General features: G+C 35.4%; 2 protein-coding genes across 9 annotated transcripts in view; both read right to left on the reverse strand.

Moving 5' to 3' along the window:
- The window catches only part of sdk2a (sidekick cell adhesion molecule 2a), a 252,076-nt gene that overhangs the window by 136,441 nt on the left and 91,711 nt on the right, over positions 1-23,924 (reverse strand). The gene's annotated exons all lie outside the window — the stretch shown is intronic.
- Positions 10,691-18,261, reverse strand: LOC129422129 (uncharacterized). Of its 3 annotated transcripts, none has more exons than XM_055177851.2 (10): positions 18,012-18,261; positions 16,052-16,157; positions 15,575-15,721; positions 15,191-15,348; positions 14,746-14,882; positions 14,514-14,607; positions 13,875-14,207; positions 13,435-13,609; positions 13,033-13,154; positions 10,691-11,460 (listed from the first exon to the last, which is right to left on the reverse strand). In XM_055177851.2, the coding sequence occupies exons 2-10, from the start codon at positions 16,134-16,136 to the stop codon at positions 11,140-11,142; spliced, it is 1,572 nt and encodes a 523-aa protein (XP_055033826.1). In that variant the 5' UTR covers positions 16,137-16,157; positions 18,012-18,261; the 3' UTR covers positions 10,691-11,139. The 3 variants fall into 3 exon arrangements, with proteins under 3 accessions (XP_055033826.1, XP_055033828.1, XP_055033825.1); XM_055177853.2 differs by lacking the exon at positions 18,012-18,261 and adding an exon at positions 16,777-17,636 and having other exon boundaries at positions 14,514-14,604; XM_055177850.2 differs by lacking the exon at positions 18,012-18,261 and adding an exon at positions 16,777-17,632.

The raw sequence follows: 23,924 nt of genomic DNA on the forward strand, positions 1-23,924 counted from the left end.
TATTCGATATTATCAAGATAATTGTGCTGCAAAATATACAATGACAGAATATCATGAATATCAAATATTGTGAAAAAATAAGATTAATGTGCCAAAGATTGCACCAGTAGGCAATTACACCCCCCCACACCCTTTACGTCTGACGAGTAGCACAAAACGTAACTCATCATTATCAAAATGGTGACAGCAAGCAACACAGGTGGGAAAAGAAATACGGCAGTGAATGATAAATTAGTCCTCCAAAGGTATGCATGGTCCATAGCATGAGGAGGTTTTGGTTTTCAGAAAACACATGCTGAATATTTTGCAAGTACAAGTAAACAATAAGTGGAAAGGAGTGACACGAACATGCTAATTTAATTAAAAAAGGAGTAGATAATGACTATAGGTCTACTTTTATCTGTTATTTTTTTTGGCGTTTTATGCCATTATTTGATGAGACAGTATACATTTTGACAGGAAAATACAGGAAAGTAAATAATTTTAGAGGAAAAGCAAAACTATCGAGATTTGTATTGGTATCGACAAATTTTGAAAGATACTGATGGTATATCAGCCAAGAATATATGAAGAGTTTGGTTCCAAAACGCAATAAAACCATTTTGACTAATTTGGGTAAAAATTTGTTTTCTATACCAAGAAAGTGACAAGATGAAAACCACTAAACTTTCACACAGCATTTTTAGGTTATAATAAAATTATAATCCATAATTTGATTTTTTTAAAGATTTCTTATAAAAACTGATTATTTTATAAATCCATGACAAGTTTGTTATTTCAAAATGCTATAAATCTATAAAATCAATATATGGGTGATTCTCACGAAACCATTGAAACACCACGGCACTAATGATTTTAGCTTTAAAATGTGTAATATAGTAACATTAAAAAGCATCAGAATTAACACAATACTGTGTTCTACCTTGCACAATGTGTGATTTCAACATAAGAATTTATAATTGGAAATTTTATCTCATTTTCTGCTGAAATTCTCATTACCGCAATGTGTCCGGCTGTGTTTGAACATGCGTTATGTTGTAATTTAATCAAATTAACACAAAAATATTAAGAAAAAAATAAATGGATGTTTTGCTAGACTACTTTAGATGACAGAAAAAAATATTTACTGAATATTCATGTATAATAACAATGAAGAAAAATTAGGAAAATGATGTGTCCATGCCTGATGTTCTCATCCTCCGCAACACTTTTTGAGAACAGTTTAAGCACACATACAGAATTTGAATAAAGTTTGAGTTTGAGTGACCAAGCACATGGACCAGTTAATTCAAGATGGCTACAAGTTAAGATCATTTTTTTTAAAGTTAATTTGAAATATTGTCTTTTCAGAATTCTTACACTACATTTTTATTATCATTACAGCAACAGATGATTATTAAATGTTAATTTAATTAATATAAGCATAATACTTTGATTTTAAATGCATGTGCAGAATCTCCAAATTACGTTCTTTCAGGTTTGTCATGTCATTTTGAAAATATGTCAGTGTTGATGTTTTCTGACTGTTGCGGTAATGAGATTTTTTAGGATTAATTTTTTAAATTATGTTACAAAAAGTGTTAAATGATAAGTAAAAGTTTTTAAATTAATGTTCCCATTTACTCCAGACTTTCTTTTTCAATGTCTGGTGGGGAAAAAAGTAAATTTAAGCAATTTTTACATTTTCATGCTTGACATTCGTGAGAATCACCCATATAAATGTTCATTCATCTTTGCCATGTTATATTCATTTAGTTGAACAGTGGTAAACGCTGATAAACATTAATGTCATTAATCAAAACACTTACTTTGTCATATTAAGAACACTGTCATTGCTGCTGTCATCCTTGGAACGTCGTTGCTGAACTTTTTTGACAGCAAACAGCTGTGAAATGTTTTGGTCCTGCTTGATTTTCGTTGACTTAAAGTAAAATAATGGAAAGTTTTTCATAATATCCCCTGTGGTCAATGTGTTAGCATGACAGAAGCTTAATGCTGTCGTGTGAGAACAAGCAACAGCCGGCATTTTTCCTTCGCCCGAGTGTTACGTTTCTTCCCCACCACAGAAAACCACCACATAGCAATGCCATCAAAGTATTATTTTGTTTTTGTTTGTTTGTTGATCACAAAGTACAAAGAAGATGAGGAAAACCTAAATTCTGTGTGTATTCAAAGCGCCACCATTATTGTTTACAGTGCGTGGAATGGTGCGCTGTGATTGGTTAAGCAGATTTATGAAGGAGGAGTGGCGTTTATCGCGTTTTGGGAAAAAAGGGAGAAAAGATGACAGAATTACACGGCAGATATTGGATTTTGAGTAAAATGAAGAGTTTACTTTTAAATACTGACCTGATATAATACTGATTTTGGCAGTAACTAATTTTTTTAAATGCCGTTTAACACATTTTGTAACCAAATTATATATATATATGGCGTTTATCGCGTTTTGGAACCAAACTCCTCATATATATATATATATATATATATATATATATATATATATATATATATATATATATATATATATATATATATATATATATATATATATATATATATATATATATATATATATATAATAGTTACTGCCAAAATCAGTATTATATCAGGTCAGTTTTAAAAGTAAATTCTTCATTTTACGCAAAATCCAATATCCGCCGTGTTATCCTGTCATCTTTTCTCCCTTTTTTCCCAAAACGCTATAAATGCAGTCTTCCTTCTCTACAGAATGCAATAAATCCGCTCCAGAAATTACAGCGCACCATTCCAAGCAATGTAAACAAACAATGGCGGCCCATTGAGTACACACAGAATGCTAGTTTTCCTCATCTTCTTTGTACTTTATGATCAACAAACAAAAAATATATATATATAATACTTTGATGGCATTGATAAACCTGTGATGGTTTTTTTATGACGGGAAAGAAACCATCAACATCTAATAATATACGCAAGAGGCACTCAAGAGGAGACGGTTGCTTTTCTCCCGACAGCATTTAGCTTCTCTTGTGCTATCACATTGGCCCCCAGGGGATCTTATGAAAAACTTTCCATTATTTTACTCGAAGTCAATGAAAATCGAGCAGGACCAAAACATTTCACAGCTGATCGCTGTCAAAAATGTTAAGCGACGATGTCCCAAGGATAACCGCAGCAATGACTAATATTATATGAAAGTAAGTGTTTTGGTTAATGCCATTAATGTTTAATTTTTTTATCAGTGTATACCACTGGTCAACTAAATGAATATAACATGGCAAAGATGAATGCACATTTATACAGTGATTCAATAGATTTATAGCATTTTGAAAAAAAAAACATTTTGTGGAAAAAAGAATCAGTTTTTATAATAAATCTTTGAAAATCAAGTTATGGATTTGAATTTTTTATGTTTTTATAACCTAAAGATGCTATGTGAAAGTTTGTAACGGAAAATAGTGGTTTTCATCTTGTCATTTTCTTGGTATAGAAAACAGAAATTTGTCTAAATGGATTTATTGCGTTTTGGAACCAAACTCTTTATATATAAGATGTCATAACACCCATAAGGGTACTTTATTTTCTTATAATTCAACAGCCCATCATCAATTGTTCCCTACTTAATCCATGCTGAAAAACTATATTGCTCATTGTTAGTTCACGTTAGCTAATGCATTTACTAATGTTTAACAAATATAAGCTTATTGTAATGCGACTGATGCAATATATTTGCAGAAACATAAATGTTATCAATGTTTGAAAAACTAGCATACAGATTGCATCAGAACTAACCCACGAGCACTAAAACCCCTCATTTGAATTTCAAGGGGTCTTGAAAGTATGGCGAAAATATTCAAAATAAACAAAGCGCACGCAAGGGCCAGAAAACAAGTAGACCTTGTTTCTCAGGGTGCAGATTTTGTGTGGGCCTGTCTATCACAATGTCTCAGTTTGAGATGAAAAACACAAAACTCCACTGCTAGGCAACAGTTGGTTCTGTCGCGCTAAACTCCGAAACATCGCTAGTGATGTTTAATCACCGCTTTTGTGAAACGTCTCTCTTTTTTCGGCAGCAAAGGTGAGAATCAAAAACCTTGCTGTAGGGGGGAAAAATACTTTCCACCCCACCCAGATGTCACACTGGCAACCTCCTACTAACAAATCCAATTTATATGCAAGAGTATCGAATACTGCAGCCTGAGAGGTTCAATGCAGGGTTGAAGTTGTGAAAGTAAAATCAAGGTGAGCTCTATTTTTGACACCCGCTTATAAATATTCAGGAGCTCTTAAAAGACAGAGCGAGACAGAGAAAGAGAGCAAGCAATAGAGAGATAAATACAGAGGGAGACAATTATATAGAGACAGCAATTCTAGTTCTCATACGACGTCGAGTTTATCCCACAGGGATGGAAAGAACACGAACGTTAAAAGTAAAAACACAACCGTTTTGTTCCTCTTTTCCCCCATTAACTATTTCATTCAAATGTTCCTGCTGTAAAGTTTGCATTAATGGCTGGAGGGCAAAAAAAGATCTCACCTGTCTGTCTTTAATAGCATCTGAAGGGTCTCCTGTGACATGGGCAGCATTTACAAAGTGCAACCATCAAAGTTGGGTGCCTCTAATGTTCTGGGCACCAGCCAGACTGAGCGATTTGGCGGATTAATGCCGCTTGCCACACTGACAAGAGTTATGGCCTGCGATTTGCATCGTAAACGTCTGTTAGCTCTCCACTTTTGGAAATAAATATCAACAAATGACAAACCAACAGCGAGCCAGATGGAGGCCGCTCGGCTGATACTGTCAGGGTTTAATTTCGCATATGCGAGACCCATTTTTTAAAACATCGCTAAGCTGTGGGTAAATACACATCACGTTCGTCCCCCCACATTGTAATCCCAAGGATAATCTGCGTCTACAATATCCCAGATAGAGATGATTTGGTGGAAATGAACATATTCAAACGAAACCCATTAGGCAACGTTGCTGTCACGGTGGCGAGCAGCCCATTGGTATTTTAAAGTGGCGCTAAGCTCCTAAGAATTTTATTAGAATCACTTAAACACAGTCATGCGTACTTCACGCACTGATTACGTACTGGATTATATTAATACCTACAGATTTATTTATGAGCATTTTCGCACTAAAATACAAGATTTAGATACGAGAGAATGCATGCTTTATTTAGTATAAAAATCTAAAGATTTACTTTAATCACATCTCAAAACAAAATTCAAATGATTAGCACTACTACTAAACACGTAGGGCTGATGAATAAATCCTCTTTTTTTGTGTGCAATCCTCTTTTCTTATTTTCGATCTAAACAAACAAAGAAAAGTTGACATACAACTATTAATACAACAGTGCAAAAAATGAGTTTCTTACTTAGTATTTTTGTCTTGTAAAATGACCTAGAAAAACAAAAATATAAAATTTAAGAGAATTTGTGCTTAAAAAAAATCTGCCAATGGAATAATATTTTTTTTTTTATAAAAAAGTAAATATTATTTTAAGAATTATTTTTCTTATTCCATTGGCAGATTATATATATTTTTTGCTTATTTTAAACAGTAATTTACTTAGGGGCGGTTTCCCGGACAGGGATTATACTAGTCCTAGACTTAAACACTTTTAAGAGCTGTCCAAACTGAAAACATCTTGCACTTACATATCTTAAAATACATCAGTGCCCTTTGTTTTACCTCAAAATGCACACAGGTAATGTTTATAGTAAGGCATGTTTGTTAAAACTAGTTATATTTCCTAATTAAACTAAGGCCTAGTCCTCGATTAAGCTAATCCTGGTCCGGGAAACCGCCCCTTAAGGTTTATATTTATTGTCTAAAAAACTATCTTTCTTTTGCTCATCAAGAAATACATCTTATTTTAAGAATTTTTTTGATATTTTTTGATATACTAAGATTTTTTTTCTTGAAAATAAATTTTTGCAGTGTATTAAAACAACAGTGCAAAAAAATGACTTTCTTACTTAGTATTTTTGTTTTGTTTTCAGTAAAAATATCAAAAAATTCTTAAATTAAGATGTATTTTCTTGATGAGCAAAATGACCTAGAAAAACGAGTCTAGTTTTTAGACAAAAAATATAATATTTATGAGAATTTATGCTTAAAACAAGCAAAAAAAAGTCTGCCAATGCACTGCAAAAAAATGACTCGAATGAATCGAATAAGATTTTTTTAAATTAAAAAGTACATTTATTTTAAGAACATTTTTCTTATTCCATTGGCAGATTATTGTTATTATTTGCTTGCTTTAAACACTAATTTACTTAAAGTTAATATTTTTTGTACAAAAACTAGACTTATCTTCCTAGGTTATTTTGCTCATCAAGAAAATACATCTTAATTTAAGAATTTTTTGATATTTTTTACTGAAAACAAGACAAAACAAAAGATTTTTTTCTTGAAAATCATTTTTTGCAGTTTATTAAAACAACAGTGCAAAAATTTACTTTCTTAATTAGTATTTTTGTCTTGTTTGCAGTAAAAATGTCAATAATGTTTTTAAATTAAGAAGTTTTTTCTAGATGAGCAAAATTACCTAGGAAAATAAGTCTAGTTTTTAGAAACAAAAATTTAACATTCAAGAGAATGTATGCTTAAAGCAGGCAAAAAAAAAAAACATCTGCCAATGCACTGCAAAAAAGGACTTTCTTACTTAGTATTTTTGTTTTGTTTTCAGTACAAATATTTAAAAATTCTTAAATTAAGTTGTTTTTTCTTGATGGGCAAAACGACCCAAGAAAATAAATCTAGTTTTTGGACCCAAAATATACAATTTAAGTGATTTTGTGCATAAAACAAGCAAAAAAAAAATCTGCCAATGGGGCATGCAAAAAAATCTTAAACATTTTTCTTAAACACTAAATTCAAGAAAAATTTGCTTACCCCATTGGCAGATTTTTTTGCTTGTTTAAAGCACAAAATCACTTAAATTTTATATTTTTGGTCTAAAAACTAACTTATTTTCTTAGGCCGTTGTGCTCATCAAGAAAAAACATCTTAATTTTAAATTTTTGGGATATTTTTACTGAAAACAAGACAAAAACACTAAGAATTTTCTTTCTTGAAAATATATTTTTTTGCAGTGTGGAATAAGAATTATTATTTTTTTTAAATAAAAAAAGTAAACTTATTTTAAGAAAATTTTTCTTATTCCATTGGCAGATTTCTTTGTTTGTTTCTTGCTTGTTTTAAGCACTAATGTACTTAAAGTTTATATTTTTCGTCTAAAAACTAGACTTACTTTCTTAGGTCATTTTGCTCGTCAAGAAAATACATCTTAATGTAATAATTTTTTGATATTTTTACTGAAAACAAGACAAAAATACTAAGTAAGAAAGTCATTTTTTGCAATGAAAATTCTGTCATTATTTATGCTCATAAGTTGTTACAAACCCGTATATATATTTCTTATTTATTCTGCTGAACACAATCGAGAAGATATTTTGAGCAATGTTTGGTTTTAGAGCAATATTGACTGCCATAGTATTTTTTCCTACTACGCACAACAAAATCACCAGTGTTAAATGTACACTGCTGGTGTTTATGTGAGTAACACCAGACCTGGTGGTCCCTATATATACACCAGCAGTGTTGATTTAACACTTGTGATTTTGCTGTGTGGAAGTCAATGATGCTCCTGCTTCTTTGATTACAAATATCTTTTGTGTTCAGCAGAACTAAGAAATGTATAAGTATAATATGAGGAAGACATCGACTTCCTTGAATCTGTATCAGGTGTACGGGCACAATGTAACAAAAGCTATAACATCATATTAGATGCAGTGTGAATAAAGTGTCCTTTTAAAATAAACCTATAAAAGTAGATATTTTAAAATTGCTGTCCATAAGCTCTCAAAATCGATGGCCTTTTCACCCCTGACATTGTATGCACGGTACTTTGAATACTAACACCGTTTTGCACTTTTCATAGGGCAAGTTCAACGTTCAGTATGCATAATTCATCAGGTCTTCTCTGACAATCACTTTTGAATGCAGGCTTTCGAACTCAATAAATCTTTTCTGAATTGAAACGCGGTAACTGAAACAGACAGGGCCGTAAACACCGCAAACATATTTGTTTTGTATGATTGCAGCAGAACGAATGCGCGCGGTGGAAAAGTCAGGGATGAATCAGACGCAGAGCTGATGGGTTAATACTGAATGATGCCCATGAGACTGTCTGCCTCCGTGCTCCTTTTTTGGGAGTGATATCATTTGGTTTTCTCTGGAGACGGCTGGCTCTGCTCTCCCATCTTATCCTATCCCACTCTCTCTCTCTCTCTCGCTTTTCACTTGCCAGACAATGTTAAGTATCTTTTTGTCTGTCCTTTGTCCTCATTTTTGGGTTGCTTATACCCTTGTTCTCTTCATCAGCCTTCACCCAACATTGTGAATTTCTTCACCTCTGAAATCCACCAATCTGACACTTTCTCACCATCTCTCTCTCTCTCAACTGGGGCATCATGCACCTTTTTTCATCAAGACCCTATTGGGTGGGGGGTGTTGCAGTTGGCCCCCTTAGTACCTCAGGTGACATAAGACATGACCAGAGGAATGAGTGTAGTATGAGATCTAATACTGAGTCTAATTGGTGGGTTTCGGTTTACCATGAAAGTAAGAAATATTTTCCGACTGAACATTTTGGGGCGGGTTTCTGGAGAGGAAAGTCTAGTCCCAGAATAAATTGCATGTTTGAGCTGTCTGAACTAAAAAAAAGGCTTGCACTGACATATCTTAAAATACAGTATGTACTATTGTTTTGTAAGGTATGTTTGTAAAAACTTCTAAAATGTCATATTGCAACTAAGGCCTAGTCCTGGCTTAATCTAAACCCTGTCTGGGAAACCACCCAATATTTTTTTAAATAATCAAGCAAGCAAAATTACAACTGAATTTGAATGTACAGTTGTGGCCAAAAATCATGTCCACTTTTAGTGTTGGGCCATATGCCCCATTTTGAGATCGGTCAGCCTGTGAGATTGCTGATACACGATAGTATCGGGAGGTGGGGCAATATTTTACTTATTTATTTATTTATTTGTAATTTTTTTTACTAATTTATAACAAGCCATGGGTGGACAAAAAGAAGTTGATACTGTCATGATGCCAAAACCTTTTTAGAACTAATGCTATTATCTGAGCGCGTCATTAAATCCCAGGCGCTCCGAAATGTTCTACGTGCCAGGGAGTGGGACGCTGAAAATTTCGGAGCGTCTAGGCTTTAATGACAAGAGTCATGCGCATTACAAGTTCAGAAGCTAGGAGGAGTCCATGTCGTATATGTTCAGGTCCGAGCAAGAATCCAGGATGCGTGCATTACAAGTCCAGGTTTATGTGAGAAGGAATCTGCGCACGTTACAAGCTATTTCGCGCCAAGTGAAGCCCACAAACCCTCTCATGAGATATAAAGCATGCAATGCGCATGTTATTGTGAAACTATGATGATAAAAAACTATTGTCATGAAAGCCTGCAATATGTCTGATAGTATCGTCTATCGGCACGACCCTATCCATCTTAAACAACTGACATCTTTTCTCTTTCAAATATTTCATATGCAATAACACAATGCTAATGTTTTAGCTGTATTTTAGGAATAGTTAAAAATGAATATTTGATGGACTAACCCTGATTTTAATCCCATCTCTTATGGGTCTTGGCATGCACTCAGTCTTTTACATTCCTGTTGGGTGACTTTATGTCACTAAGGTTTGCTTTTATAGGAATTTAATAGACACTAAATTGAAATGGTCACGGTACATGTAGAAATGATAAGTAAAGCCAAAATTGAATCGGTCTCTGTATATTTATTACAAATCATTAATTGTTTATAGATAAACATCTCTTTCAGCATCTTTACAGTACTCCTACTGCAAAAAAAACCTTTCTTAGTATTTTTGTCTTGTTTTCAGGACAAATATAAAAAAATTCTTAAAGGAACAGTATGTAAGAAAATTATATCAATGAATCATAAAATGGCCCTGATATGTCACTAGACATTAAGAAATCATTTTCATTTCAAATACTTATATCACTGACAACAGCGGTCCAGCATATTGTCATTTAAAAAGTGGAGTTGCAGCCCTCAACTGATGTTTATGTTGTCATGTTGTGTATTGGCCACCAGTTGTGTGATTGCAGTACCAGTTTTACCCACAAGTTTTATGATTGCAATACAAGTTTTGGCCACAATCCTACATACTGTTCCTTTAAAGGTATTGCAGAGGATTTTCTTTTTACGGGTGGATCATCAAGACTACTGGTCCTCCTACACAGCAAAAACGTCAGTGTTATTTCAACTCCCATAGTGTTAAATTTAACACTTTCCCAGAGTTTATATAATCGACACGAGTTCAGAGTTAAATTAACACTTTGGATAGTGTTGATATTTTAACTCCATAATAGTGTTAAAAATGTAACACTCAGAGTGTTGTTTTTTAACACATTTAAGAGTATTTTTTACTCTAAACGTGTGTTATTTCTTTTTACTGGGGGTGTTAATTCCTAACATTCACAGTGTTATTATATGACACTCTAAAGTGTATTTTTAACTCTATATCGTGTTACTCCCTTACTCTTAAAGTGTTAATTTAAATCATTCTGTGTTATTAACACTTTAAAGTGTATTCATGACCGTTGTCTTATATTCAATGATCTGAAAATGAAAAACAAGAAAAAAGAAACATACAAAGAATTCTACTTTTTTTTAATAAAGACAAAAATATCTAAGCACCATACAACTTGAATTCTATGCACATTTACAGAGATGGTACAATAGAAAGGCTATCATCTCCACAAGCACTTTGTTAGTCAAAAGGCTTGTAAATTTAAAGACAGTCTGCTTTTATCACATCTTTTTCAAACACGTAGGCATAAAAGTGCTGGATCAAAAACGGTCGACCAAAAGCTTGTTTACTATGAAGTAAATCACACTGTTGTCAATAAACCTTATCATGCACACTAACAAAATGTTTTTTTTTTAACCTAAAAATTTTAAAAACTGACGCCTACAATGGTCTTGTGCACAAACTAATTTAAACTTGGTGCCTGGATAGAAACTGTGGCCGATCCGCAAACGAGTTATTAGGCCCTGGTACAGTAGCATGCACTGCTTGACAAATGAAACATTTGAACATATTCATATGTCATTCAAAAGTTTTGCCCGCAACTCACGAACTCTTGGAGACTCATCTGTTGTGGTAACATCAATGTTGTAGACAGTTGTCTGCAAAAAAGTGTAGAAATGGACCAGGGACTCATCATAAGACAAGTTGAACACATAGTGGGATTTAAACAGTTCATCAAAAGCACCCAATGAGCTGGTGGCTTGGCAGAGGATGAGCTGTTTGTCAATGGCGATGTAGAAGGTATCAATTGTCTTTTGGGTTCGGCCAACTGCAAGGATGTATGGTTGTTTACCCTCTCTTTCCTGCACATATTCATTGATGCTGCAGCATGACTAAAAGAAGAAAAAACAAATATTATAAATGTGTACACCTTCAAGTGAACCTGACACTTGCAGATCCATGTTAATGTAATAGACTTTGTAAACATTCCTCCCAAATAATTGGGACATACTGGTCAGTAATACCCATTCATTTCGAAGGAACTAGACTTGCTGTGTTACCAGTGTTCAGCCACAACACCGATTACATGCACTTGTCCACCACGGCCTCCACCGTTATTAACATTAAAGCGCATATTGTAGCGAATTTGTCCTTATACTTTAAAAATAATAATTAACCCAACATTCAAGAAATTGCCGCACAAATATAAAAGTGAAAGTAAAATGGGCACAGCTATTCATTACGGTGCAAGACCACTGGAGCGGAGCAAACTAATGCTTATCTTTACCACAAGTTTATGTTTGTATAGAAACATAGAATCGTACTATTGATATGCACTTTCATGAGATCAGGCTTTTCATTCTTATGAAAGTTAAAGGATAATTCCGGTATTTAACACTGAGTCTCATTTCTGGTTTGTTTTGGATGAACCACAGTGATGGACACTGAAATTTTAACAATGGGTCGTGTCTTGACTTTTTGACTAGTTTAGAAGCGTCTCTTGACTGCTTCAGAATGGAAGTCAAGGGCCATGCACAAACATGTCATTAAAACAACACTTAACGTTAATTTTCAAAACTGTGCTACTCACCGAGTGGTTTGTGGTGTTCGTTGATGATTAAAAACAAATATATCAGCGCAATGTATGAATTCAATCCATGTTATTTGCTATAGTGGATCTATCTTTTCAGATACCTCACAACCGCGTATATACTTCCGCTCTATATTTGAGTCTTACAAAATGCCAAATAAAACACGACAGAAACTGTAATTCGCTACACTACTTCTTTTTAATCATCAACGAACACCACGAACCACTCGGTGAGTAGCACAGTTTTGAAAATGAACGTTAAGTGTTGTTTTAATGACATGTTTGTGCATGGCCCTTGACTTCCATTCTGAAGCAGTCAAGAGACGCGTCGAAACGAGATTTCCTCACCGTCACATCTCTAGAAGGAACTCGCTTAAAGGAATAGTCTACCCTTTTGCCATATTAAACTGTTATTACCTCAACCTAGACGAATTAATACATACCTTTCTTTTTTCAATGCGTGCACGGTACAGCGCGTTGTGAATGTGTTAGCATTAAGCCTAGCCCCATTCATTCCTATGGTACCAAAAAAAAGTTTTATTTTGTGGCACCATACTTACTTATGTAGCTACTCATGTAACAGTCTTTAAATAGGGAAAACACGGAAGTGTTTGATGGCTTCCCTGTTTGGTACCATAGGAATGAATGGGCCTAGGCTAAATGCTAACACATTCATGACGCGCTGTACAGTGCACGCATTGAAAAAAGATAGATATGTATTCATTTGTCTAAGTTGAGGTAATAACATAGTTTAATATGGCAAAAGGGTAGACTATTCCTTTAAAAGCAACATACTGTAGACAGGTAAATCTAGCAAATGCATATAACTAAAAAATTGTCTTGTGGAATTTACAAATGAGGCATAATAGTGTACCTTATGAAAGTGCACCATTTTGTCCACTGCATCACTTGGACTTATTTTGGTCCTCTTTCGTCCAGCTGTGGGTGGCAAGAGATAGAGAAGCAGCAGCATAGAAGCGATGTCACTGTCCCAGTCTATCAGGAGGAAAAACAAGGCATTAAATATAAAACTAGATAACTAATTTGTATTATAAACCAGTGTTTCCGCTACATTCATTCTGCCGTGGTGGTCCGCCAAACCAAAAATCATAACACCATGTCTACAGCTTCAAAGTGAGGTCCAATATTGTGCATTCTATTGTGTTATGTTTAACCTCCAGTAAAAGCATAAAAAACATTCTTGCTGGAGTTTATTGCACTTTCTAAATCCTATTCCTTTCACAAGACTGTGAACCATGTATGCTGTGTAGCTTACCCGTTTCATTGTTCTCTGCGAGTTTCTCAGCAGCTTTTAGAAGTCGGCACAGCTCAGATGTCTGAGTCAGGTTTTTGGCCTCTTTGATGACCTTGGGCTTAAATGAGGTGTCCCACTTCTCAAGCATCTTGGAGGCTGTTTCAGCACCAAACAGCAGCAGGAAGTCTTGATTCAACTGTTGATTATACACACAAGCATATATATGATGGCAGGGCTCAGTGTATTGTTAATGGTGCGCTTAATGATTTTTATTACTGTGGTATTTAATATTAAATACCACACACTAATAACCAGTGTAAATCAGAATAAAGATTTTGGAAAAAAGAATAGTCAATAAGACAGGAATATAAATGATTAGGTGTTTTCATGGCTAACATCCAGCAAAACACTGTATATTAAAGACTTCATTTTAATTAAAAAAATAATAATATACAACTCACCAGTCCTTTGACATCTAAAAAGCGTGGAAATGTTTTGAAGACATCTGTGCTTCTTTGTGGGTCATGCACTAGGTCCTGACGGTGCTGAAACGTCATCTTCATCTTCTGAAATACACTTGCTTCATCAGACGAGTGAACAAGAAATGAAATGGCCTCCCTGCAGGCATCTCCATCAAGCTGCTGAGGCAGTGTGGTTGCTGATCTTTGGCGCTTTGGTCCTTGTGCTTGATGCACTGAGGCTTCCTTGACTGGCCGTTTTCCTGAAGTCCTGGAAATGGTTTTGAGGCGCCACGCTAAATATCCAGTGCCCTTTTCCCCATCATAGAAATGCTCCTGTTCCATTTAAAGAAAAACCACAAATAATCACTAAATGATCTTAAAGAAAGTGCAGATGCAGCATTGTGAAACAAAAGAACAATTACTTATTAAATAGACTTTCTTGTTTTCAAATCAATGTGCAATATCCTTATAACCAAAGTAATTTTAAAAATAAGGGCACTACCATCAATATTATTGTTGAATTTTGAAATCTTTTCACTTTTATAAGCAACTGTAGTTATTTTATAATGAAAACTACAATGCCAAAGCCCTTTTCTTTAAATCTGAAGCTGTGTTTCTTAATAAGGTTGTAAAACTTACATAGCCCTTTGGAGAAAAAGGATCCTTCAGTGAGGGAAACAGAGTAATAATTCCCAGGGCATACTTCTCCTTCTGCTGACGGGAAGGAATCCTACTATAGAGTAAAGAAAGTCAATCTTTAATAATTTTTCTTTATATAGTACTTTTCTTTATATAGAAACATTAGTTATACCATTACAAGATTACAGCCTTTTTTACATTCCTTTGTACTAAAAACCTTTTTAAAACTTACCCATGTCTCTCAGTAATATCACTCGCCAATATGTTGACAAGCTGTCTCCGAGTGCGGTGCATTAGTGAATTTTCTGACTTGTACTCTTCAAGAATATCCTCTCCTCCAGGCTTTTTAAGCAAGGCATTTTCTACCATCTATTCGCATAACAGGAAAAGGAAAAATACGTTTTAGTGTTCAATTCTTTCTATAAGATAAAATCATTAGAAAAAAAAACATACCACAACATGTCTGTATAGACTAAGGGTGAAAGTTCAGATGAATGTCAAAAAAACAGCAGTGTTGAGAAAGGTAAAATTCTAGGAAGGGGCAAATTAATTACATTTTATTTTATAAAAAAGTGAGTTTGGAACCAAATGCTTCGATTAGTGATCATTTAAATTTAGTGTGACACTTATTATTTTGATTTACCATCAATTATAAGTTGTTTTCATCTCTTAATTACCTCCTTTGCTGCCTCTGACACGGAAGCCTTTGTTGCAGAACTGGTAGTGTCTTCTTTGCTGGATCTATTGCTGTCTGTGGGAATACCCAGTTCTGTAAGGTCACGGTCACTTGAAGAAAGTGATATGGTATCCGTGAGGGAAGATGGTGTAGAATGATCTAAAGGAGAAAAGAGAGAATTTGATTAACTTAACCTTTTGTGGCTTTATTTATTTTAGTATAAACATTTTAAGTAACCCTAAAGTATTCAGAATATATTTTTAGTAATCAGTAACAAACTTGACCCAGCCTTGCCCACTGCCATGTTTGTTACATAAAGAAAGGTCAATGTCAGCTGCATTAAAGAGCCCTAGCCATTAACATAGGTTTTCTTAATGACACCTACCTTCATCTGAAATGCTGTCACGTACTGTCAGGCATATGTCCGGATTGGCCTCCAACAGCTCTAGAAAAATGTCTTCCTCTACTGCTGTGTCAGTTTCATCAAAAATGTTAAGTTGAGCTGCGTCAGGAAGCCCAAACTTGGTTTTGACTATAAAGAGAGGTAATGTAACCAGTCACATGGGGCAAGTTTTAAATTATTCCGCTTAATTCTATTTCCTTGTCTTGTAAATCTTAAAAAGAATCTGCAGCAAAAGTATACTGCCATGTGCTAACTAATGTTGATAATTTCACATTAAAAGAAGTAAATCATTAAAAGTCATTAAAAGTAAAGCTCTGCAATTAAAATAAAATATTATGACACAACATTTTAATAAACTGTTAAATACAGCCAAAAGTATTTTAAATACACAGACAATCTTGTGCTGTGATTTGTCGCTGGCTACATATTTTGTTTGGCCTTTAAAGGATGGTTATTTACCTTCCCTGATGAATTCTGAATAGGTGGAGCCTGATTGCAATTTGATGTACTTCTTGATACTGTGGTATTTCACCTTCAGCAACATGGTAACATCCTAAAACTGCACCTAGTGAAGAAAAAGCAATAAGTGGTTCAATCTTAACTGCAAGGAGATGTAAGCTTATGTTTAGGTGGCAAACAAACAGTGAGGATTGTTTATCATATGCAGGAATTTAAAAAAGTCAACTTTTTTTACTTAATTGAGAAAACAAGCATTATATAAAGTTGAAAACTTGTCATTTTGTGGACACTTGTCATTTTTCATACTTTTTATCTTTTTAATCTGGATCATGATGTTGCTGTTTCTGCATACTTTTTAACCATTTAAGCAAGCAAATCACAGCAGAATTACTTTATTTTGGGTTCATACCACTAGTATGCATCCACCATAGCCCAAACTATTTAGAGAACAAATATTTTAAAAGTTGTTTGCTTGTCTTGCGAAGGGAACTGGCATAGTATGAATTCAAACGATTTACAAATCTTTATCATGATGTTTGTAACGTAGACTACTGTGTTCCGTACATAGCGATGTTCAGTACAGACTACCTGTAACCAAGTAACTTTTTAACATAAAATATTTATCTGTCATCCTTATTTCCCTGTCTTTCGTCCACGGTGATTATTCAGTAAGTCTGCAGGGTACGCCCCTGTAATATTTTATCACAAATTGTTAAATATGTTACCTTTTGTTGTAAGTTTAAAGTCGGTTGCGTCCTATGACCGAGCCACTCGGACAGCACGTCTCTGAGCACCATCCTGTATGCAATGATTATATTTAACTTATCTTTAATGTCCATTTTCGCTACTGAAATCAAGTTTGCGTTCTTTACGAAACACCTGTTAGCATGTGATTAATCAGCTTCCGTACACAGGCGGAGGAGGTACTTTTCCTCACTTTTCTCAAAAACTACTGGTCCAAAAAGACATCAATCAAAGTGCGACTCATACGGCCATCCCCCAGAGAATGCGCACACAAACTTGCTTGTTTGAGGCTGGTTCGTTCCACCAGATGATGTTAATAAATTTAGACATTTGATTTCCCAACCTGGGTCTTGCACAGCAGAAACAAAGCAGTCTGCATTTCTGCAATATTGATGGCGGAAATAAACGATGTTGAAGCGTTACGTAACAAATCTACATTATCGGGTATCAATAAACGCGAGTAAAGTTGGCGGGATTAAACATGAAGGCTGCGAACGGAGCGAGGCGAAAATGGCCAGTGTTAAGACGTCAAACGTCTTGTTTAGGCCATCATCACCTACGAAAAAATGTGTATTTTCCCTGCGTCACTGCACGCGGACGTGCACCAAGCATTTTGAAACTGACGACAACACCACATAAAATGTCTTTCATTAAACGTTAGTGTAAAACACTGACTAGACAGTCATTTTCTTGAACGTAATAACACCGTTAAGCACATGTTGTTATATTAAAACACGCTTAAGTTACATCATTTTACCGTTTTACGAGAAATGTCCTCTCTCACACCCATTAACCGTCCGCAAATTTAAAAAATAAAAAGCAACGATCAACTGCAGCACACACTTGACGTTAAAACATGGTAATAAAGACTAACATTCTTTATAAATTGATGTTTCTTACCGTTTAAACCAAATATTCCTGACAGAATGTTCTGTCACACCCCTTAACCGTCCGCAAATTTAAAAAATAAAAAGCAACGATCAACTGCACCACACACTTGACGTTAAAACCAGGTAATAAAGACTAACATTCTTTATAAATTGATGCTTCTTACCGTTTAGATCAAATATTCCTGACAGAATGTTCTCTCTCACACACCTTAACCGCCCGCAAATTTTAAATATAAAGCGTCAATCGACTGCATCACACCCCACTTAACGTTAAAACATGGTAATAACATCTAACTTAACATTCTTAATAAATTGATGTTTCTTACCTTTGAAGCCGAATATCAAAATCCCACACAGTTTTCTTCTGGGCGCTAAATTCACTGCCACAGTAGGTGTCCAAAAGACAATTTCCCGCTCAGTCCTCGTTGAGCGCGAAAATAAAGTAACTCAAAATTAGTGTATTCTCCTGACTCCTTGAAATGACGCCCCCCACAGAGCTTTTTCAGCACTGCAAGTGTTAAAATAACACACAAAACAACACCCCTTCACTCGGAATAATTTACACTGTGAATTTAACTCAAATTAACACTACAAAATTTGCTGTGTAGTTGTCAATCAGGAGTGTTGCGCAATTGAATTTTTTTTTAAAAGTGGAGAAGGCGGTTCTTTTCTAAAATTCGAGAAAATCTTCCGCTACACCTTTAAATCAAGATGCATTTTCTTGGTGTGCAAAATGACCTGTCTAGTTTTTAAACAAAACATATTACCTATTAAGTTAATTTGTACGGAGCCCATAAGGGGAAATGGAGCAAAAATTACATAAAGTTTAGTTTCCCATGCACACATGAAAGTTTCATGTGAGCACATGAAACTAAACTTTAGATTTTTTACTCCAATGTCACCTTACGGACTGTGTAAATTTGTGCGTAAAACAAGCAAAAAAATCTGTCAATAACGTAAAAAAATGGTTTCTTTAATTTTTTTTTTAATGACGTATTTTTGTATTGTTTTCAGTAAAATTATCTAAAAATTCTTAAATTAAGATGTATTTTCTTGATGAGCAAAATGACCTAAGACAATAAGTCTAGTTTTAAGACAAAAAATATACAGGGTTCCCACACCTTAGTTAACTTCAAATTCAAGGACTAAATGTGGGGACACGTTTTAAGTGAGAGCAAGGTTACATCGTGATACCTTTTAAGATACATTGTTACAGTTCGCTTTTGAGGGAACTGGCGCTGCGTCACTGCCGTGACACTTTGGTGACACTTCCAGGGGTAAGTGCGTCTGAATGTGTATATCAAATTCAACCAATGATGAAGCTTAACGACAAAGACAGGGTGACGCGGGAGTCAGGAAGTATATCGCTATCTGAAATAATGCCAAAGACGACGTTAAAGGGATGCAGGTAGTATGGCAAGGGAGACGCAGCGCCTCATTCCCTTCTCAGGGAACAACAGTTACATACGTAACCCGAGACGTTTTCATGTGTCAAACACAACTATGCAAAAAAGCATTTTGGTATGAATCAACATTCGCATACAGAAGATATAAGCATTTAAAGTGAACAGTTTAGCACGTGTGCTTAAAAAGTCTAGAATTTTTATGATATTATCCTACACTACTACGGGAATAATATGATTTTTTTTCAAGAAAACTTTTTGCATAAAATAGATTCAAGCACTTTCAATGACCTGTATCTATGTGTATATTTTCAAAAACTTGCCAGCGCCTTGAATTTTTCCCCCCAGATTCACAAACTTTACAGGATTTCATGGACGCGTGGGAACCCTGAATATAGAATTTAAGCAAATTTGTGCTTTAAACAAGCAAAAAATCTGCCAATGGATTAATACAAAATTTCTTGATTTAAGTGTTTGTAAAAAAAGAAATCTAACATCCAACACTTTTATATAATTCTCAGATATTTGACTTATTGGCTTTATTTAACACATATTTTACATTTCACTCAAATCTAACCCTTTAATATCAAAAAAGATCAAAAAATGCAATTCCCATTTCAAATCCACTTGGCTCACAATGAGCACGTTCTCCCCTGCCTCTCACCTCTTTGACCCTCTCCATTTCTCTGTGCTCTGACAGCAAACGCGGCAGGCGAGGATTTGATCCCTCTATTTCGAACCGTCGCTCGGGTCCACTCCGTGACCGCCGGACGACAGCCCCTCAGCCACAGATTAAAAAGTCATGAGTGCTTTTAGGCCTGCTTGCTCGCCCCACTGTGCATTGGCTGTCTGAAAATAGCCTTTGTGTTTCCGCGACAACAGAATGGGAAATGTGGGGGGTGCGTAGCTCCTCTCCATGCTTTTAACCACAGTTCTCAGCTCTGCTTTTAATTGAAATATCCACCGCTCTCGAACCTTGCTGTGGCTCACGAGCAGTGTGCTAAACAGGAGAGGAAGGCGATGTGCCGTTTAAATATTCAGCACCACTCTTCGCCTACAAGCGCCTACACACGCACGCCTGTTGTCCGCAGTACAGACGACCCCAGTGCGGAGTTGGTAAGATCATGACCCTGCGGGCACCAGGTGCAAGACCAACCCACCTTGCACTCGGCTTATTGAGGGAAACGTATTCAGTGGGATGTTTTGGAAGGTGAATTCATAAACTTCTTGAGCCGTGACGGCTAGAAAGTCCATGCACCTGATGCTAATAAGGGTGAAGACACTGCTGTTGTATGAGCGGCACATTGTAATTACAGGCGGGTTGGGTCATGAATGCCATCTGTCCTGACCGGTAGTCACGTCAACAGTTAACACAGCGGGTCATGATGAACAAGATATGGGTTTTACATCATATGGGTAGTGCACTGTTAAGCATAAACATATCACAGATAACTCATGGGACAAAATCACGACATGCACAATAGTGGGTGTAGGAACTGAAGTCCTGACCAGTAAGACTTCACCCGGTAATTCTGACTGGCGATTGCAGGGGCGCAGGGCACAGAACAAGTGTTGTTTAACATACGACTACCATCAACAACTGTGCGGTGTGTCAAGATGCAATAAAACCTGATAGCTCCCATCAGACATAATAATCAACAAAGCTGTCTACACTGCAGCAAGTGCAATTCTGTAGTGTTGACTTTATTACTTTCTTGTATTAAGATAAAATGATATGTTAAGTATGGAATAATGTCCATACAGCCAAAATAAACCCCAACAGGATGATCATGAAGCCTGGCATGAGGAAAGAGACAGTAAAGTGATATGCTAAATATATTAGTACCGGTCTACAGGATAGTGAAAGGAATTCTGCAAACCGTTTTTTTTACAGTTTGTTTATAAATAAATAAAAAGGAAAGTTCTCTATATTCATAGGTAAATTCCTACTTTTATTACCCCAGCAAATATAAAATACACTCTTAAACATTTACATAAATTCACATGTACACTGTCAGAAAAAATAGTCCTTAGCTGAGGGCAATACTTTTTCAAAAAGCATTTAAAGGTGCCGTAGAATGTAAAACCTGCCTACGCATAGATGAATAATAAGAGTTCTGTACATGGTAATGACATATCGTGAGCCTCGAACACAATTTTTTCCTCCTTCAAATGTAAACATTGTGCATGCAAAAGGCCGCTGGAAAACAGACCAATCTTAACATAACACCAACTGTGACATCTAGGGCTGGGTACCGAACGTCGATACTTTTAAGGTATCGAACGAAAAACTCAGATACTTTGAGTATCGAAAAATGATTTATCTTTCAGTGATAAAAAGACAAGCGTCTGTGTCTGTGTGAGCCTGTACTTGCGTGTAAGGACCTAAAGCGCCGCCGATTGGCTGTCCACCACCACGTGACAGGGAGGATTTCTGAAAATACTCGCAGTACAACTCGCAGTCACCCAATAAGTGTAGATAGGATAATAAGTATGACCGTGTTGTCTCCGTGAAAGGTACGTCAACCAAAATGGCGCTTCTCCTAAAGTGACGAGGGGTTTCAATTTAAAGCACGCGCACAGCCTGTGTCTCTGCTTATTTTACTCGCACCTGGTTCCTCATTGCAAGACTTCGCGTGCGCGTCTCCCACAATGATCTCGACAAGGTGTTTAAACTTGACCCATGCGCGAACCTTTTGTCTCTCATTGCTTATGAAATACTCGCGCCTGTCTCTCCGCATCGCAAAGCCTTCATGCCCTCATTTTCCAAAATGGTTGATGCGAATAGGTGTTGAATAGGTTTCAACCTATTTTTACAGTCTATGGTTTAAACTTGACGCACATGCGCAGCCCAACACTGCTTACAAGCCTGACTCGTTATTTAAAAACAAACTAAAATTCCATTTAACTGGTTTGCTAATTTCACTTGAATGAAATGACAAGGAATGCATTTTCTACTAATTTAAAAAATCCCAAATGTATTTAATATTTTGATAATAATGATGTTGAGTATTGTTTACAAAAAACAAACATGCATACAAATCTTCCCAGTTATACCCATTTAAATATTTTAACTTTTTGTCAAAGTTGCAGCTACAATGTACCCACTTATTTAAATACTGTTAGTCCAAGCTAAATACCATTTAACATTTCATAAAATAAAGCAGTGTTAATTATATTCTTAATTTCTTTATTTTTGTTTCCTTATTTTCATAAAAAAACTGATAAGTGTGTCTGCTGGCACACCCCTATCCAAAAAGCACAACCAGTTTTATTAATAATGTTACCCTGAGTGAGAAGTGTTACCAGATTTTGTTTTAATTAAGGTGAAAAAAAGTTTTGTGTTTAATGTATTTTTGTTAATGTTTAAATGGATTTTAAAACATATGGTATTGAAAAAAGTATCGTTAGGAACCGGTATCGAAACGGAGGTATCGAAATAGGCACCGATTGAAAGATTTTAAACAATACCCAGCCCTAGTGACATCACAGTCGAGATGTATGCCCCAAACATTAAATTACACATAAAATTAAGTACAATGTTGTTACAATGCTTAGTTTTGACTGCTTAGTTGGCGCTAATTAAGGCTATATGCTAGCGTTTAGGCTGAGGTTCAACTATTGACGTTACAGTTACGTTTTGCAGGTCCATACTGAAAAAAACAAACTTATCACTCAGAAACGTCCATTAACATTTCCAAACAAATGGTTGTTCCTCAAAATCTGTATTTTCGTCTGATACTGGGTCAAACATATAGACGGTTTAATGGGACGAACGTGCGTTGTCGCAGTTACGCGTTTGGTCGGAACTTTATTTCCAGTTTCTGTTTGTTTAATGGTCTGACTAGTTGAACTCTGGAACAAATACCTTATTGAAAATAACAAATGTTTTGGTTTCCTAAAGATGCGGGGAGACGCCGATCATGAATCACCGCTATGTGAAGGGAGGTCTGGCAGCACATTGTACACAGCAAAGTTAGCATAGTGTAGTTTTTTATATGCTTTAGCTATGAAATACAAACTAAGGCAATCTACGTGTTGTTTATTTTGCTTGTTATTAGAAATAAACTTCTCTTTGTTGTTATTGATGCTTAGCAGAGTTTACCGGAAGTTACGTGTGTTCCACAAAGCCATTTGTTTATGTTGTTACTTCTGAAACCGTCTATAAGGTCTGTTTACTAATGTGAGCTACTGACATAAGCCTCATGAGCCTTGCCATGAAACAGCCAATCAAAGCAGAGCTCAACATTATTATTCATGACCCTTACTTGTTTTAACACATCTTGTGTTGTCCCTTTAGTTTATTTGAACACAAAATCATCATGAAATGACACATAATGTGTTAAATAGGATAACACTGTCAGGAACCTTGTCTTATTTTAATATTTTGTCCAGTATGGTAGGGTTCTTACAGTGCAATGTTTTGTGTGGGTAATGAATGGTCTGTATTGGTTATACTAAACTGCGTATTTCCCGTGTCTCATCACTTTTTACCCGCTCCCTTAACTGTTATTATTTTCACCTGTTCCCCTAATTAGTTCTCTCTATTTAAAGTCCTTGTGCTCTTTGTTCTGTCTACATTCGTACTGTTTTGTTTCTGTTGTGTTCCAGTCGTATTAGATACAGTTAAGTCAAGTTCATTGCTGTAGTGTTAGTCTAGTCCAGTTTATTGTCTTGTTTAATATAGTCTAGTCCTGTCAGTGATTTGTTATTCAGTTTGATGTTATTTTTGCCCCATCGTGGATTTTTGTTTTCCTGTTTTGTTATTTAAGTCTTAAGTGTTTTTTATACTTGTGTCTGCGTTTGGGTTTGTTCCACATTATACCTGACAAACAC

This window comes from Misgurnus anguillicaudatus, chromosome 19 (assembly GCF_027580225.2).
Source record: "Misgurnus anguillicaudatus chromosome 19, ASM2758022v2, whole genome shotgun sequence".
Lineage (NCBI taxonomy): Eukaryota > Metazoa > Chordata > Actinopteri > Cypriniformes > Cobitidae > Misgurnus > Misgurnus anguillicaudatus.

Excerpts from the sequence above, each read along its gene's own strand:
- LOC129422129 (XM_055177851.2), bottom strand. The coding sequence starts at position 16,136 with ATGTTGCTGAAGGTGAAATACCACAGTATCAAGAAGTACATCAAATTG. Across the intron at positions 15,349-15,574 it reads TGACAGCATTTCAGATGAAG|ATCATTCTACACCATCTTCC; the intron begins GTAGGTGTCATT and ends TTTCTCCTTTAG. Across the intron at positions 13,155-13,434 it reads CGCAGAGAACAATGAAACGG|ACTGGGACAGTGACATCGCT; the intron begins GTAAGCTACACA and ends TCCTCCTGATAG.